Source organism: Leiobunum rupestre, chromosome 1 (genome assembly GCF_980474605.1).
Source record: "Leiobunum rupestre chromosome 1, qqLeiRupe1.1.hap1, whole genome shotgun sequence".
Lineage (NCBI taxonomy): Eukaryota > Metazoa > Arthropoda > Arachnida > Opiliones > Sclerosomatidae > Leiobunum > Leiobunum rupestre.
The window spans coordinates 56,916,464-56,935,566 of NC_143384.1; the positions used below are offsets into that span (position 1 = coordinate 56,916,464).

A 19,103-nucleotide genomic window follows, 5' to 3' on the forward strand; every position below is an offset into this window, starting at 1 on the left:
TCAAGACCATAGCTGCACGCCCCGTGTTGGACTCGGGCTCGTCTCAAAGTTTTTACAGAAATGTTTAAGTGCTCGTCTCGGGCTCAATTTAAGGGAAAATATTGTACAGGCTCAGCTCAGACTCAGTTAAAATGACAATATTCGAAACGTCTCGTCTCGGACTCGTGTTAAGCTTTATTTTTTCTGTGGACTCACCTCAGTCTCATTTGATTTACAATTTTTCGCTCGTCTCGTCTCGAGCTCAATTTTCTTAAGTTAATGAATTTTGACTCGTCTCGGGCTCTTCTCACCTAAACAATTCGTTTAGGACTCGTCTCGTACTAGGTCTCTGAATAAATATTAGAGGGCTCACTCGTTTTGAGTCCACGGCTCAACACAAATTTAGCTATACTTTACTTAAAAATTATATTTTTATCAAAAAGAAAACGGTAGAAAGCAGAGCCAATCTGAGGCCCGTGGCGAAAGTTACTCGCGAGCCCTTTAGTTAGCCTCTCCCGTCCAGCTTCCAGGTTAACATGATTTGGCACCCCCACGCCTTGTAAACATTGTCTAAGTTATCCCCCTTGGGCCTTTAGAGCGTTTTCAATCCGTCTGATTTGAACCCCCCTGTTGTCTCTTTGATGGGCCCCTATCAGTCCTTAGTGGGCGATTTACAGCACTGCCCCCTCCTGCACGGTCTTGATGAGTCACAAGATTTTTAGATATAGCAGGATACGTGGATTACGAGACAAATAAATTTTAAGCTTTAAGTCTTTGTTTTGTGCCCTACGGAATTTTAACTATTTCTATAGTATAGTATCCTCCAATCCAGGGACGGAGATCCCGTAGGGGCTCCGGGGCCAGTGTCCCCAAAGAGAAAAAAGTAGGCGCATAGCCCCCACTGAAAAATATTTGTGCTGAAAGCCCCAAGACCAATTTTAAATTATGGTTTTTAAATTATTAAAATGTATTAATTTGCTATTACTAAAGAACATAAAAATAAATAAGCATAAGTTTTAGTCCTATAAAATGTTTAACCCAAAGTTTATCCGTCGCGTACACAGCTTTATCAAAATATTTTAATTATCCGAAGACAACGACTTTGAATTAACTATAAATGAATTCATTGACGTTTCAGATATCAGAAAAACACTTTTATAGAAATAAACATTAATATTACCTATTTTAGTTTGATGTAAATAAATTTTATATGAAAAAATCAGCCGAGCCCCCACAATAATTTTGTACGATCGTTAGTACACTACTGCACATTTATGAGTGCTTATGTTACATATGATGACAGAAACTAAGCGAATTTCTAATTCGGGGCTAGCGATCATGAAATATTAAACACAAAATAAACTTTAATAATACAAAGTACACATAAAACATTTGACCTGAATAGTGTTTGAATGTTTTGATTTCTGGTTTGAATTTCCACTATGGTACCGATTTCAAATGTTGCTTCAAATCCTCGCCGTACTTGGAGGAAAAGGAATAATTTTCTTCTTTGCAACCGTACTTACCTGCCTCCAAAGATTTCAGCCTCCCACACTTTCTTGTGCTCATAATACCAAGATTCTTTCTTACACTCGCATACTTTTCTTCGAATTCATCTCAATTCTTAATTTTTTCGCGCCAAAAGAAATCTATTCCACCCGCTTTCCCCGCCAAAACACGTAAAATATCTTTTCCACCCGTGTTTTCAACACGTAAGACTTGTATACACTTAGACGTTAGGAGATATAATAATAATAATATCCAATAATTAAAATAAATACACTTTCAAATAATTAAAATAAATGTTCTATAAAATAATTAAAATAAATGTTCTATCTCATAATTAAAATAAATGTTCTATCAAATAATTAAAATAAATATAGTATCATATAATGCAAATAAATATACTATCAAATAATTAAAATAAATGTACTATCAAATAATTAAAATAAATATACTATCAAATAACTAAAATAAATATACTATCAAATAATTAAAAATGTTCTATCAGTAGTGGTACAATGAGAGAACTATATCGCTTGGTGGAGGTGTGGTGGAGGTGTATGTTAAATTTGCCTAGAGTTTTGCTGGATGAGAGTTCTAAATCAGGAATGGCGGAGGTGTACATTAAATTTACATTTGAATTTTTTGCTGGATGAGAGTTCTAAATCAGGAATGGCGGAGGTGTACGTTAAATTTACATTTGAATTTTTTGCTGGATGAGAGTTCTAAATCAGGAATGGCGGAGGTGTACGTTAAATTTACATTTGAATTTTTTGCTGGATGGGAGTTCTAAATCAGGAATGGTTGAGAGTTAAATTTCGATAGAGCTGGTTGATAGTTCGAGACTATAGAGATAAGTTTATAAGTTAAGAACTTGATATCGCGCGTGTGTATTTACTACGAGATAATACCGATATATAAGACGCGTCGCGAGAGACAATCATCTGTCAATTTGTGGAATAAACGAAACACGGCTCCATGTAACAACTCTAAAGATCTAGTCCAACAATGGAGATCGAAGACTGTTACTTAATTTTCTCTCAGAGATTCAGAAAAATTAACATTTACCTATATACATTGATCAATGGGATTACATTATATTTGACGCGACCGATTCCTTAAAACAATATGTTCAGTCTTTTCTTCCATGGTGGAGGTGGGATTGAGGTGGGACTGAGCTTATGATTTTGGCGGAAAATTTTTCCGAGCACCAACGCGTTTTCCGCGATATTTTCAGTATATGAGCGCGTTTTCCGCATACGGTGGTTGTAAAACATTATACATTTGTGTCGGGCTTGTTTATTAAGTAGTGGTGGGTGTTGTATGTTAAAAGTTTAAGTTTTTTAGTAATAATAGGTGGAATAGGTTGCGAATGTATTGGAATTTTTGTTGTATCGTGTATAAACGCACGTGTCCAAGATCAGGTTGACTCAAGTGGAATATCTTAAGTTGAGATTAAAAACCTTATCAACAATATCGGAATATTTACCCTAAACAAATGAGGTGGAGATGTGTGTAAATTCACTTTATCTTAAAAAGACGATGCTGATGAGAACTATATATCAAAAGTTATTGGAAAACATCATCACATTTATTTATGACCACCCTATATAAGATCGATGTTTGGTATATTTGCGCTTAAATCTCCAAAAGCTGAAAAATGTAAGTAAATCAACGCTCTATATCTATAATTTTTATAAGTTATTAATAACTGGTATCCTTTATTTTAGGGCTGACCTCAAAACGTTTCCAGTATCTCGAGCTAAAGGCGTTACTATCACGGCGGAATGCGAAATAAGACTAGGAGTATTGGATGGCGGAAGTGGGATAACTCTAACCGACAAAAATGTGAAACTCTTCATGGGAAAACCGGAGATTAAGTGTGTTATTTTGATCCACCGTGCCGCAATCACTATTTTAATGATATCTGTGGACGGTACCCGTTTAGGGTTAAATACTGGATATGTGAGAAAATATACCTAACCACGAGATTACTTAAAGTTCATCTACTAAGTCATTTATCTTGTAATAAAATAAATGAATCATCGGATGATGAAGTGTGCGATTGTTCGGCAAGTGAACATTTGCATTATATAGCTGAAGATGAAGCTATAGATGATCAAATTATTGATTATCTTAACGAGTTTATTGTCAGATGTCAAAAGCCGTCCAAACGTGATAAAATTAAAAATATGGAAACAGCGTCCGAGCTAACAGCGGCCAAAAAAACTCTTGATTCGCTAATGCCATCTAACGTTGTTTTTCCACCCGATTTAAAAATGCCGAATGATGAACAGCTGGAAGCTTTGGTATATTATCAAGAATATTGTAAGAATAATCAAATAATTCACAATAACGGTATGGAAACTCTCGCCGAAGATTCAGAAAATTTAGAAAAATCTTGTTAATTGCTTGAAAATATGTGAATAAATTTTATTTTTCCTATAAAATCCATTGTTATTGTTTTAAACATACAGTAAGAGTGACTTCAGATATTTGCATTAATAAATAAATAAATGATTGTGTTTTATGGTGGTATATTTGTATATACAAAATAAAAATAAGGTTTTGTATGGTTTTTGTTTTTCAAGAATAGTAACCATTTGCTTTAAAGAAATTATTTTATTGAATACTTTTTATACATAAACTCTTTAATCATTTTATCGTTTACATTTTTATCTTTCTTAAACCTAGACACATTATTATACATTTCTATTCTTTTACACCTGTTTATAGCAAAATAGATACAGAATGCTCCACATGTATTAATAGAACTACTCTGTAATTGGTTAGAATTGAAAGTAACAGTTTTACTGTTTCGTTCAATAAAGTCATTAAATTTAAAATAATCTGGCGGTTTTCCAAAGGAATCCATGAATTCACTATTTTTATGTTTAGAAATATATATTAGAACCCAGTGTTCTCTAGGTCCGGCACTCGTATCGGTATTTACAATAAATAGAGAAGGGAATATTTTTACATATTTAGGTAACTTGTCAACCGCGAACACGCCTCGAAAAATACTTTTAGTACTTAAATCTTTTTCAAGAATTTTAGTTATCTGTAGCGAATCCATTAATTACTGTAATCAACAATCACGGTTCGATTTTTATCAATTTCAATCAAATTTTGAAACTAGGCGTAAATTAGAATGGAAATCGTCTCCGGTAACGGTTTTGCAAATTTTAATTCTAATCTCAGGTTACTGTTTTTCACAAGATGCAAGTGATTAGCGTTGTTGTTAAGATCGGAGGTTAAATTGTACGCGAATAAACAATTTCCGTTGGGATAATCTTCCCGACTTATCTGATTCCCTTCATCTACGTTCCACTGATTAGTTTGAATGAAAAGATTGCAATACGCTTGAATATATTGATTTTCCTCAAAGTTTAGGGATAACGCCTTATGAGGGACGCTGCTACCGTCAATGTACAATCGAATGCTTGATAAATCGAAATGTTGAAAGTTGTACGGTGATATTTTCAAATCTCCTAGAAACGCTTTTTGTTCCACAAACCCGATAACAACTTTTTTAGGTGCTTGTCCCGTAAATAAATGATCTTGCACACTAGTCATAAGACCAACGGGTATAGAAAATGAGGTGCACTACGAACGAGTTACAGGATATTTAGCGTTTCCATATTGTAGCGCCTTGGCTTGAGCGAGCGATAGTTCCGGTATCACTTTAACTTTCCTCAGATAAACGGAAGCTGATAAAATCTCCACTTTACATTTTACGTCGGAGTGAACGCAAAAAGCTGCTCTATTTTTATCGAATTTAAATTTCAAATCAACCATATTTAATAAAAAACGTGGTTGTTGACATAAATCAGTATGGACTACGCCTAACAAGTGAATCGCCCCTTTTTGCGCTAAACTCGCTCGTTTAGAGAAACCATCGTTATCGAAAAATGAATCGAACTTTCCAGGCGTATCCCGATAGAAAAGTGAACTTGTTAAGTAACTTTTTTTCGCCGAATCTCCGAACGTTAATAGAGTTTGTATCATACTTTTATAAGCGTAATTTTGACTGGAAGGTGTTACTGATCTTTCATTGAGAAATAAATGAACGTCGCTAAAAAGCGAATGAAGAAACAAGTTCTCGGGGGCGATATTGTCGGCTGGAGTTACGGCTGCCCCACCCGCAACACCTGGAACCGCAGGCTGTGGTAGTTCACCATTATCTTTAGTTACGTTAACTAGAACGTGCAACAAAGTTTGTGAAAGGTCTATATACGTTTCAGAGTTACCGTTGATAGAAAATGTAATTGAGGCGTTATCAACTATATTTGATATTGGATTATACTCAACCCATTCACAACTAATAATCGAAGATTGTGTCATAGGTACTTGAAACAAATCTAGCTCGGAATTTATACACTCAACTGAGTGCGGGTGTAAAAGGGACATTATGAGAATATATCGGATCGTTTAGGGAACCGTCCTTTCACTATCCCGCCTGCTGTTGAAATGCCGCTTTTCGGCTGAATTCGTTTCCTTTTATTTCCGGAACCTGTCATTCTTTTAATATGATCCGTAGCTGAAGATGTTAATCTCATGGCTTCATCAGCTGCTGAAGCTAGAGTTTCCTTTCCGGCGTTAATAGAATGCGATTTAAGCGCTGTTTTAATTGGGACTCCGCTAACAACATCGGTAGCTACTTTCGCTCCGGTACTTAAAAGTTTTTTTCCCAAGTAAGAAGTGCCTTTCTTCAGTAAAGGTACCGCGAATCTAAACGCTGAAGATAATATATTTCCTAGTCAATGTCCTCTTTGCACGGCTAAACCTCTATATACAGGTATTCCACCGAAACCAACCTGGTTTAAATAGTAACTTTCATAATCAGTTCTTGAAGGTGAATATTCAGACCTCATGATATAAACTGTTCGCTCTCTTAAGCTATAATGAGAGTGTGTCCTGAATGATTAAAGGTTTATAGTGAAGTCCACATTTTACGGGGTTTAAAATGTAATACAACGTGAGCTTTTCCACTATGAAACTGTATTGGCTCACCTAAATCAATGAGGTTGTGAAAATATTTTTGTAACCGTTTTCCCGTTAGACTCGGCTTTCCTTTCGAGGCTTATGATTCTTAATAGAGGTGCTAAACTATCTAAGACAACGCTATTTTCAACCAGACCAGAATAAACGAATAAGGAATGTAACCCAGCGTCCATATCAACTGGGTAGGGTGTTATCATTGAGTTTAAAATGGTGAAATCATTAGCTCTTCTATCCTTAAAACCTAGTAAAATCGATAGATCGGGGCCAATTACAGCTCTTATTTTCGGTTGCAATTTAACTTTAATTCGATTAGAATAATTTAAATAAGCGAATGTAACTTGTTCTTCTTGGTTGTGGACGTTCATAACATGTAATAGTTCTTCCGGAGTTTTATAAAAACCCGCGGGAACTTCAATTATTTTATCATATTCGAGAGGGTCTTTAACTAGAGGGTTATCAGTCATTTTATCATATTCGAGAGGGTCTTTAATAACCAATAGATTAGATTTTCGAACGTTATGCCATGTCCGAGCCTCCGAGGATAGCTTATTTCCGCTAACCCAACTTCGTACTGTTCCTCAAATCTTAACGGTTCAGCTAAATACGTTCGAAATTTACCAACGCTATTATCTTGGTAATATAATGACGAGGAATCTGAAGGGGTGGCGGAGTGTAGTGGGGTGGCGGAGTGGTTAGCACTTTCACCTCGCAGCAAGAGGAGCCGGGTTCGATCCCAGCTTGTGGCACTGGGCGAAAACTCGGAACAACTCATTCTGCGTTGAGTTTAAGGGGTTTTCCCCCGAGTTCTTCGGTTTCCCTTTCCATAAAAACTTGTCTAGGTTAACGGTAATAGTTAGTGTAGGGAGCTGTTGGCTCGATCTCGTGGCATGCAGGGCTTGCCACCACCCTCCTACGCATTGTAACCCGGCCACCTGAATTAAGGGCTTCAAAAGTCACATGATGACTTAGGCCTAAGGTGGTGCCTTGGGTATTAGCCTAGCTGATTATTATTAAGATAGCGTTACGAAAAAACTCATTTTAAATCCACTTCTTGTATCCAAGAATTAAATGTAGGGTCGTAATCTTGCCACTTGACCTACAGTTCTACGCGGCCGTCCGATCTTTTCCTCTTTTTTATTACTTTTCCGATTATGAAGTAACAGTCTTTTAAATCTCGACCAACAATCTGAACCTCCTCGCGATAGAATACTCCTAAAATGGGGTTAGAATTTAAATCCATCAGCTTATATACAGGTGGGTCTCAGCTATTTTAAACAATTCTGTAGTAAAATTTGGGTTATATTTCTTATCGAAAATTGATAAATTTCTACTTATTCTACAAATATCTCTAATTTCAAACGCGTATGTTAACGGAGGAGAAACATTTACCGAACCGTAAAGATTTTTCCATATTTTAGCAGAGTTATCTAGAGTAACTTCCACAGGCTTAAATTTAATTGATCTGTGATAACTATTGTTATAAGCGTTTATAATATCATCTAAAACGTCGATATATTTAAAGGTGTTATTCTGCGTGAAATAGCGGTATAAACGAGATTTAAAACTTCTAATGAATCTTTCAATAATGGACGCTTTCATTTCCGATCGGGTAGCGAAAAATTTAATGTTCCTTCTTTCTAATTCACTCTGCACTTCTTGACAGAAAAATTCGTTTCCATGATCACTTTGAATTCTTTTCGGTTGACGGGCTTTTTCAAAAACGTTACGTAACGCTTCTGAAATTGTTACACCTTTCTTATTTTTAACCGCTACAGCCATAGCGTATTTGCTAAATAGGTCAATAATACATAATACGTAGCGGAATCCTGAATTATATTTAGACAGCTTCTGAAAATCTGCCAAGTCCGCTTGCCACTGTTCGTCAATTCCATAAACAATAGTTTGATTTCGTTTGAATCGTCTTCTAGCAGGTTTATGTAATGTATATGTATCCTGCTTTATTAGAAATGGTTTTACTTTTTCCAATGAAACCTTTAAACCTTTATGTCGAGCTGAATTATAGAGCGTTCGAACTCCAGCGAATGACCCTGGGTCTGCGGGATTAGTATAGATTTTCTCAAGTTCTTTCTCCATATCGGGTAATTTTTTGATGTAATGGTATGTAACGCCAAAAAGTTAATTAAATAATTCTAATATTATAATAACTATGATAATTAATACAGCTGTGATAACTTTCGGTGATTTTGAAAATGATTGTGATAAATAGGCTAAAAGTCCTAAAGAGACCGTTTCTGTACAACATTCCATTGTAGGCTTATACTATGAAATGATAACAAAATTATCAGGTTAATATATTTTATTTAGTATGTATCCAAGGTCTTAGAGGACTAGGTGAAGATGAAGATAACGTTGAACTACTTGGCGGTGTATGAAATACGGCGTTTTTTTTAACAATGCCAATCTTACAGGATTTTTATTAAACGTTTTGAAATATTTGACTTATGAACACCCTCGTAAAACTCTGTAACTCCTAAATGATCGATTGCCGTTCCAGGTGTTTTTCTCACAGCATCATACAAGAGATCGATTATATTAGATCCTCCAATCACCTGCCCACGAAAAGAAAGCTCTCCTGAGTTAGCCCATCTAATATATCTCGGATCTTCCATAGTGGCTCGGTATAGCGCAATTGCATCACTAACATAAGTTGCAGGTAGAGAATAAGATATTTGAGCGAACCAGGTCTTTGGCTGTCCAGTTATCAATATCGGGAGTGATTTGCTCTTTACGTATGAATGTTAGACGTCGTTGAAGAGTTTGATTGTATAATGCTAATTTCTCTGATTCGTTTAAATCTGGATTATCTAGAATGGATTTCATTTCATCATCGAGTGTCTTCTCTTTTTGAGATATAGGTGTTTCCACAGTTTTGGGTGGTGTAGTGTTTTTTAATCTCTCCAATACATCTTCAGGTACTAGAAGCATTTTTCGAGCCATTATCGGTTTATAGCTCGACTTATTGCACTTCCCGCGACTGAGCTAACGATAGATAATAGCGGTGCTAATAAAAATGGTAGAAAACCGCCCTTTTGTACCAGAATCTTTCGTCGTTTTGATATAACTATCTCCTTTGACACGTTTCGTATAACTGCGCTATGTTTCTTTAGCCGCTTACGATGACGTTCTAACAGTTCAATTGTTCCGTGTAATACATTTATACAACATTCAACAACGGCCAATATAGCTTCCTTACTGGCGTACTTAATGGCTGTCTTTCTTTGATTTGGATTGCAGGATGTTAGGAAACGTAGAAAGTCTATGTTTGGAGGCATACATTTAGAGATTTTTCTTAACCTTTCTTTAAACGTAATGAACAGTCTTGGAATATCTTCTAGTTATGATAATTTAGTGCCACCGATATCTTCGATGTTAGTAACTGAAACTCTTAGGAGTGTTGATAACTGTCTATAATACACTTCATTTGGGGATAAAGACCGCTGCTTCTTCACCAGGTATTAAACCCGTTCGCAGTAAATACTGATCTGAGGTGTGAGGTTTCAAGTCAACTAATAAATACCCAAATTTCCGTGACGTGGCTTGTTGGAACGCGTCTATAACGTATTTACTATTGGTTGGAGATATTTGTCTCGCGAGATGGTAAATTGTTGATTTGTCACGTGGTGATTTAAAAATAAACAGATAATGTGCATTTAAATTTAAAGTTCTTATTTCTTTCCAAGGTAATAAAGGTTTTGCATTAGAATTAGCACGGAGGTGTTTCTGTGATGAGATCCACGAATAAATAAATTAGTTACGTCTTTATTATTAGATATCTCGCATAATAAATCGTCTAAAATAACTAAATTCCTAATTTGAGAATTTAATATATTAACGTTGAGTAACCCTTCGTGAAACTTGACTGAGGGTGTATGTTCTAATATTAATTGAAAAAGTTTCGGCTGATACTCGGTATAACACCATATTATCCTCTCTGGAGGAGGGGATATGCAGGTGTTCCTATGTTGAATCAACTGCCCTACCAGGAATGACTTCTCGCATTGGGTTGACCCGGCTACAAGCCCATTCATAGGATGTTGTAAGCTTAAATCCATAATGGATAATGAGAATTGGGGCATTAGTGTAATCAATTTTATTAGTTTTTATCAAGTTTTTTTAGCATTGCATATTATTAGCAACATTATATTATTCAAACACGAATTCATCCAAACGTTAAAAACGGATTTCAAATTTGGTGGTAAATGTATGATGGGTAAGATTCTTGTTAGGATAAAATTTCAGCACATCCATGTAGGGATGAAAATCACTTAAATCACCTCCACCATGGAAGAAAAGACCTAACATATTGTTTTAGGGAATCGGTAGCGTCAAATATAACGTAATCCCATTGATCATTGTATATAGGTAAATGTTAATTTTTCTGAATTCCACAAATTGACAGATGATTGTCTCTCGCGACGCGTCTTATATATCGGTATTATCTCGTAGTAAATACACACGCGCGATATCAAGTTCTTATCTTATAAACTTATCTCTATAGTCTCGAACTATCAACCAGCTCTATCGAAATTTAACTCTCAACCATTCCTGATTTAGAACTCTCATCCAGCAAAAAATTCAAATGTAAATTCAACGTACACCTCCGCCATTCCTGAATTAGAACTCTCATCCAGCAGAAAATTCAAATGTAAATTTAACGTACACCTCCGCCATTCCTGATTTAGAACTCTCATCCAGCAAAAAATTCAAATGTAAATTTAACGTACACCTCCGCCATTCCTGATTTAGAACTCTCATCCAGCAAAAAATTCAAATGTAAATTTAACGTACACCTCCGCCATTCCTGAATTAGAGCTCTCATCCAGCAAAAAATTCAAATGTAAATTTAACGTACACCTCCGCCATTCCTGATTTAGAACTCTCATCCAGCAAAAAATTCAAATGTAAATTTAACGTACACCTCCGCCATTCCTGATTTAGAACTCTCATCCAGCAAAACTCTAGGCAAATTTAACATACACCTCCACCACGCGATATAGTTCTCTCCTTGTACCACTACTTCTATCAAAGAATTAAAAATGTTCTATCAAATAATTTAAATAAATATACTATAAAATAATGCAAATAAATATACTATCAAATAATTAAAATAAATATATTATCAAAAAGTTAAAATAAATATACTATCAAATAATTAAAATAACTGTACTATCAAATAATTCAAATAAATAAATACAGGGTGTCCATTTTTAATCGAAAAAGTGATTTTTCTCAATAACCGTTGTAGTTATAATTTTGCAATTTTTTGTGTGAATTGTCAGTACCGGGGGCCATTGTTGTACATAATGTTTATCGATTTTAAAATAATATTTTAAAATTTTGAAAAAATAAATTTTTATGTATTGGAGCTCGTAAAATTTTGTCAATGAGAAAAATGTAGAGTGGCGTCGAAAACATAAGAATAACGTTTGGTCGTTGAAAACACATTCATTTTTCACGAAATTACACGCGTTTGAAAATTGACTTAACGGGTAAACAAAATAATTGGAAAAATCAAAAACTAGAATCTTTTGGATGCAGTGGAAGTCGTAAGACAATATTATTTTTAGGATGAACTATTTATTATTTTTATTTATTTAATGTAAGATTCTAAATTTCTAACTCTCATTTAAATGCTATATTACCATAGAACATTTTCGTTCAGTAAATACTCGGGGAACCTTCAAGATATCACGTATCTAATTTCGGGGATATTGTTTTTGAACTTTCGGTTATTATTCATTAAATTTAATTTAAATAAATAAAAATAATATTTAGTTCATCCTAAAAATAATATTGTCTTACGACTTCCACTGCATCCAAAAGATTCTAATTTTTGATTTTTCTAATTATTTTGTTTACCCGTTAAGTCAATTTTCAAACGCGTGTAATTTCGTGGAAAATGATTGTGGTTTCAACGACCAAACGTTATTCTTAAGTTTTCGACGTCGCTCTACATTTTTCTCATTGGCAAAATTTTACGAGCTCCAATACATCAAAATTTATTTTTTCAAAATTTTAAAATATTATTTTAAAATCGATAAACATTATGTACAACAATGGCCCCCGGTACTGACAATTCACACAAAAAATTGCAAAATTATAACTACAACGGTTATTGAGAAAAATCACTTTTTCGATTAAAAATGGACACCCTGTATACTATCACATAATAAAAATAAATGTACAATAAAATAATTAAAATAAATATACAATCAAATAATTAAAATAAATATACAATCAAATAATTAAAATAAATATACAATCAAATAATTAAAATAAATATACAATCAAATAATTAAAATAAATATACAATCAAATAATTAAAATAAATATACAATCAAATAATTAAAATAAATATACAATCAAATAATTAAAATAAATATACAATCAAATAATTAAAATAAATACACAATTAAAATTATATAATTCGATAGACCAGGACCATATATTTTTATCAAAATTTAGAACTTTTAATATATGGCGCATATAACACCGCGAAAAAGCGAAGAAGTACCATTTTAATATTTTGCTTAATTCAATCAGCAATGTTTCCCCGCCAAAACACGTACAACATCTATTCCACCCGGATTTTTAACACATACGAAGCTAAGCTTCCAATATCAGTATGACTTGTATACTTAGACGTAAGGAGAGCGTAGGCTTGAGCATGCTGAAACAAGGGGTGAAAGAGAATATAAAAACACGCCTCCCTTTGAAATGCGCTTTCCCATAGGACAAAAAGAGTCAGGTGTAGTCGAGGAATTATCGGCTCGTATAATTTTTGGTTAGACTAATTCCCTAAGCTCATTTTAAATTTTCGAAAGGGAATAGTATCCCTAGTAGCACAAAACCACTGGCCCAACTGCGTTGGAAAAGCAGTTGGCCTATACAGTTGGGAAACCAGTGATTTTACCGTCAAAATGTCCGACCTGGCCGCCAGCAGGTAAATTAGTGGGGTACATGCTGTTGGCCAATCGTTGGCCAACTCTAAAACGGAAAGGATATACAGTCGAAATACAGTTGGCTTTCTGAAAGAGATTACGAAAAACGACTGTTATTTAACATCTATAATAAAGATGGCCAACTTATGGTTCCTAGTTGGCCAACTCTAAAACGGAAAGGGATATTTAGTCAAAATACAGTCGGTTTTCCGACAGATTACAAATGTTAAATAAGTCATTTTCAGTAATAAAGTTGACCAAATTACGATTTCTGGGTAGGAATTCTAAAGAATTCAGTTTTTCTCTACATGATTTAATTATGCTTAACAATATACTAATTTAAATGAAAAGAAATTTGAATAAATCCAATCAATTTTATTTGAAGATCAATCCAAATAGTCTATATGTCATCAAATACATTTGATATTTTGCTTCTCTTTTCTCGGCCTCCTTCTCGATCTGGAGCATATTTTACCCAATTTTGAATAACTTTAATTATTTCAAAATCTTTGCTATTTCGGAGATTTTGTTGGACGGCTCCTACAAACAAGACATTTATTTAGAAATTAAAAAAATGCAATTCAAAACTTTAATTCTCACCTACAACCACATCATTTAGCTTTAGACTTTTAAACGAGAATTTTCCATTGACACCTTGCCAATTAAATTTCAATATAAGTGTGTGGGCTAACACTTTGCGTAAGATCCTTCTGCAGCAATCAGCTAGGTTGCTCCCACCATATGAAGAAAATTTCTTTACCTAAAAAGTTAATTGAAATTTGTCATACAATCATATTTTTTGGCATTCGAGTTATGGAAAGTAATTTGATATATACTTACTGCAAGTTTCCTTAATTCTGGTGTCTGCAAAATATTTTCTAATTTTTGAAGATCGTCTACATTGTTTATAGGGATTTCTGGAAATCCCTCTATTTCAATCTCGTTATTTTGAGCACAACCTAATTTGTCCAATACAAAATTCATTTTGGAATTCAATTCGCTTATGCTAGTTTTCAAATCTCCAAGAATAAACAGCACGCTCTTTTGAAATTGCAGATTGCCCTTTTCATCACCTCTAACTACCGAAAATAAAAAAATATAATTTTACTATATGCAAATCGAACAGTATTTTTAATTTCATCCTTACCAGAAATAGATGGAAATCTTAATTGTTCATCTCTAACATCACACCGACGAATATTGAAATTATTTTCTAAACCAATTTCTGAATAAATTCTTTCATCTTGATCTACATAAGAGAAATTGCCAGTAACCACTTAAAAAGTTGCCTAAATGGTCATTTTGAATATTACCTTCTCTGACTGTAGAATTTCCAAAATTAGCGGAGTTCTCAATTATGGAAGTAGGAACTTCATTTTCTGAATTTTGAGAAGCGTTGAAAGAAGAGGTCCACAATGAAGTGGTATTGTTTGAGCGACACAAACTGTTTTCTATCGGCCTACGTAAATTTTGTTCTGTAAAAAAATAATTTGTAATTAGTAACTTTATTACAATTTTCGCAATACCTTTTAAAAGGTGTTAAAAATTACCTTGTCTGTATTTATATTGTCGATCCTTGGCGTTGTCAAAAATATAAGTTGAATCTGGAGTTTTGTGGTTTTGAAACATATCGGAACTTCTCGAGTCCTTACTCCTACGGGGACTGAAACTCTTTTCTGAACAATCACGAGCATTTTTATCTATTAAATATATAGTAAAATTAAATATACCAAAGATATTTATCATGTTTATCAAATTATATTTTAAATTTGGGTGAAGAATTTCCTATGTTCAAATATATAGAGCTGCAAACTGGATTACTTTGGCTTGTAGTATTCTGGGATATTTGTCCATTAGATGTAGTGTTCACCCTTTTAGTATTTGGATTTAGAGGTTTAGTGATTTTTTCGGTCTGAGCTTGAACAAATTCTTTCCTCGATATTCCTTGGAAAGAATAGTTTTTGACACTGGCATGAGAAGTGTTGGATAACTTATCAGCGTTGCTTGACTTTGCAGCATTCTTTAACTTTGCGTTATTTGATTTTGCAGGGTTTTTCAACTTTGTCTTGTTTGATTTTGAAGCGTTGTTCAACTTTGAATTATTTGGCTTTGCAGTGACGTCGAATGATTTTGCAGCGCTGAATGACTTTTCATTTGCTATATTGCGACAGCTCATTGAATTTGATAGTGGGAGAGAATCTTCATCAAACGAATCAGGAGTGTAACTAGTCAAATGGTCTTGGTTTAAATTTCCCGCAACACTAGTTGAATGTTCTAATTCTGAATTTGACTGGTTTATTTCATCCTCTTTTTGAGAAATTAGTTTCTCAAGAAACGTTTGCATAGAGTTAGAAGAAATAGATTCCTCCCGTTCAAGTTGAGAAGGTTTATTAACGTCCTCCGGTAGTACCGCTATGCCAGCTAAAAGGAAATTTCAAAACAAACCAAATAAATTTATTATTATAAATTTCTATTATACGGTTTCAAAATAAAATAATTACAATTAATAGCTGGAGCCAGTGGTGCTTTTGGTAGCTCCAACAACTTTCTTTTAGAGGCCTCCGAAGATTTTCTTGGCACTTTTAAGACTGATCCATCGTCATTGTTGAAAGTTTCTTTAAGAATATTTTTAATGAAATAATTATAATAACTCGTGGTACGTAAGTAAGATTATACCTGCTTCAGACAAAGAACTTTCACTATCATATACTCTTTTTGAGGAAAAAACCTTCTTTTTGCAATGCCTTTTTCCACGCCCTAATAATTCAGTCTCACTGCCTAAATCCGACGTTTGTTCAGCTTTATTTAGCAGTTGCCTACAGCCTTGATATGTTTCTATTTTGATGAAACAAAAATTAAGACAATCTGGAAAATTACAAAAGCCAAGAAAACTATATTTTACTCGATTTTCTTAAAATCTTTCCTTGGTGAAGTAACCAGTCTTTTTCAGGAACTGCGTCTTCCAAAATAAGTTTTTTTGGATTTAAATTTGGTGGTGGGTAAAAACATAATGTTTCTGTTTTGCACCATGAATATGGTACTGCTTCTACAGTTTCATCTGCTGTGAAACTAAATATTACATACATCTAAGAAATAGAAAAGAAAAGCAAATAACATTTTTTATATACATAACTGAACTTCAAACTTTAAGTCTACTATATATAGATCTAATTATAGTCATTAGTAATTTTTTTAAAAAGGGTACGGTTAATTCTTGTAATGGATAAAAACCTTTTGTTTTAAAAACACTGCGTTAAACACTAAGTCGATTAACAATAATGTAATAATGGAACAACAGATACCAATGATTCTGTTTTGTTAGGAAACAGAAAACATTTACGTTCCACTACTGATAGTGAAAAAACCTTAAATGGTTTTGACACCCTTGCTTTAAAAATTCCAAGTTCAGATGATCGTAAAGGATATTTAAAAACATCAGACATATTTACATAAATTTCCTACTACATTAATTGATTTATCTTCTGCTACATAAATACTTTTGACAATAATTACATCTCCAGTACTTAATCGAAAGCAATTATCAGGAGTTGAAATTGAAACTATAAAATCAGAAGTAATAACTTTTTTAAAAGACTTTGCATTGTGTGGGATATATATACTACGATCTTTGAAAGGTTTCTTAAGAATAGTGTCTCGGTAGGGTTTCTTTATTTCTAAGTAAGAGCTTTCATCCACCCGCTTTATAAGTTGTTGTAGGGGCTTACTCGGTGAACGTAATTTTTTTTTTAATATTTGTAAATGGTTTTCAAATGGGAAAGCACTAAATTGATCAAGAGGGCCAAAGTTTTCAACGTCTTGCTTTAAGTGAGTCAGTGCATGCACATTAAGAGAAATAAACTCTTTTCCATAAAAATCTGGCGCCAAGGATACAAACATATTTAATAGCTCACCAGCATAGTCTAAATGGGATTTAACTAAAATTGGTGATGCAAATATATATATTGCACAATGTAGCAATGTGAAATGTTGCAAAACGTCACTAGCAATAATACCCTTGCAAAAAATTGGTCCTGTATACAACAAAAACTGTCTCAGTTCAGTTGCTTTCCATCGATCTATATGTTGTAAGGACCTTGGTTTCCTAGCAAATTCACTAGGAACATATCGACGACAAGATTCTAATTTATCAGAGAGTTCCTTAGTAACGTGTCTACTTAACCGAACTACATGCTTGCCTTTCTTTACCCAATAATGTAACATACGCCTAACAACACCGAGGCAAACTAAGTGCATATAGTCGAGAGGGAATTGTTTTACTATATCTATATTTAAACGTTCAAGAGGGCTACCATTTCCGGCTAAGTGATGTTCTTCATTGTCTCTAGAACGAAATGAAATATTACTCCGTAAAGTTACAGCTCCATATTGTGGATCATGTACAAACACAGTCCGTCTTGCATAATAAAATCCCCTAATAGTACATTTGTCACACGACCAATACCCTGTATGTCCTTTAGTGTGTTTCAAGTGAGCTTTGGCGGGTGTATCTACAATTATTGGGCCATTTAAATTGCAATTTATGACTCGTTCATTATATACAAACCCATTTTCGTTAAGCTCAGAAAGTTCATCAATGAAAGGGTCAAGATACTCATTAAGAGTCTCTGGTTTTGATTCACCAAAAAAAAACACCAATTATGAATACCTTCCCTTTAAACCCATCGGGAAAAGAATAAACGGAAGCCAAAATTGGCCAGAACTGTTTCCCTGAACTTTTATATAATGGAACTCCATCAATATTTATTGCAAAAGATAGATCACCGTTATAATTAGGATTATAATCTAAAAAATCCTTAATACCTTTAGAGAAACCACAATACCAGTATTCCCCATTAGTAATATTTTTAATACCAGTTACAAGTCTTTGAGTTTTTAATAGGGTTCTTGTATCTGAAGGTAACTCATTGTGACCATACCGTTTGAGAATTCCTAATAAACTGTTAAGCTTAACTGTATCAATATTGTGTTCTAATGACCAAGTACGGAGAGCTTCAGATAGCCCCGTTACTTCCTCATCTGATGAGCTATTATTACTTGCTGTTGTACTGATTATTTCATCATACCTTTCATTATTATCTAAGCTATAAGATGAATTTTCAGAAAAATCTGAAAACATATTTTCATGATCATCATGAATTTCATCAGAATCGGATTGCAATAATCTCTGTACATTATAATTCGTGTCGCCCTCATTTCCCATGTGTAATAAGTTGTTTACGGGGATATTGATTTCTAGTTCAGACTCTTGCGTGGCTGTTACACGATCTAAGACACTATTAACGTACTCTGCCCTTTTCCTCTGTTTATGCCTTTTACTTAAGCCATTCACAATGTCTTTACTATAGGAAGTACCAATTCTATTCGACTGATCATTATTTGTCCTATCCATGATTGGAAACGTTAGTTATTTAGAACTAAAACAGTGTGATGTATGGCTAAAATTTCATTATGGTGTAAAACAATTTAAGAAATGTTAATTTCGAGACTAAAAGATTCATTTTAAATAAAGATTGAGTATAATTTCGGCAATATATAACAGAAATAAAGAAAAATTCAATACTACTTTTTATTTAAGTTGTTGGATTACACGTACAAGGCCTTAGCTAAATCAGCCACCTAAATATAAAAAAAATA

The 19,103-nt window shown here is 33.8% G+C and overlaps 1 protein-coding gene across 1 annotated transcript; it reads right to left on the reverse strand.

Moving 5' to 3' along the window:
* Positions 1-13,808: 13,808 nt before the first annotated feature.
* Positions 13,809-18,858, reverse strand: LOC149963342 (uncharacterized). The gene is made up of 13 exons (XM_090166254.1): positions 18,115-18,858; positions 18,013-18,073; positions 17,727-17,956; positions 16,351-16,534; positions 16,125-16,283; positions 15,950-16,063; positions 15,270-15,869; positions 14,999-15,148; positions 14,762-14,923; positions 14,596-14,697; positions 14,289-14,527; positions 14,049-14,208; positions 13,809-13,988 (listed from the first exon to the last, which is right to left on the reverse strand). Exons 1-13 carry the CDS (start codon positions 18,856-18,858, stop codon positions 13,849-13,851), a joined length of 3,045 nt encoding a protein of 1,014 aa, XP_090022380.1. The 3' UTR covers positions 13,809-13,848.
* Between the last annotated feature and the right edge of the window lie 245 nt (positions 18,859-19,103).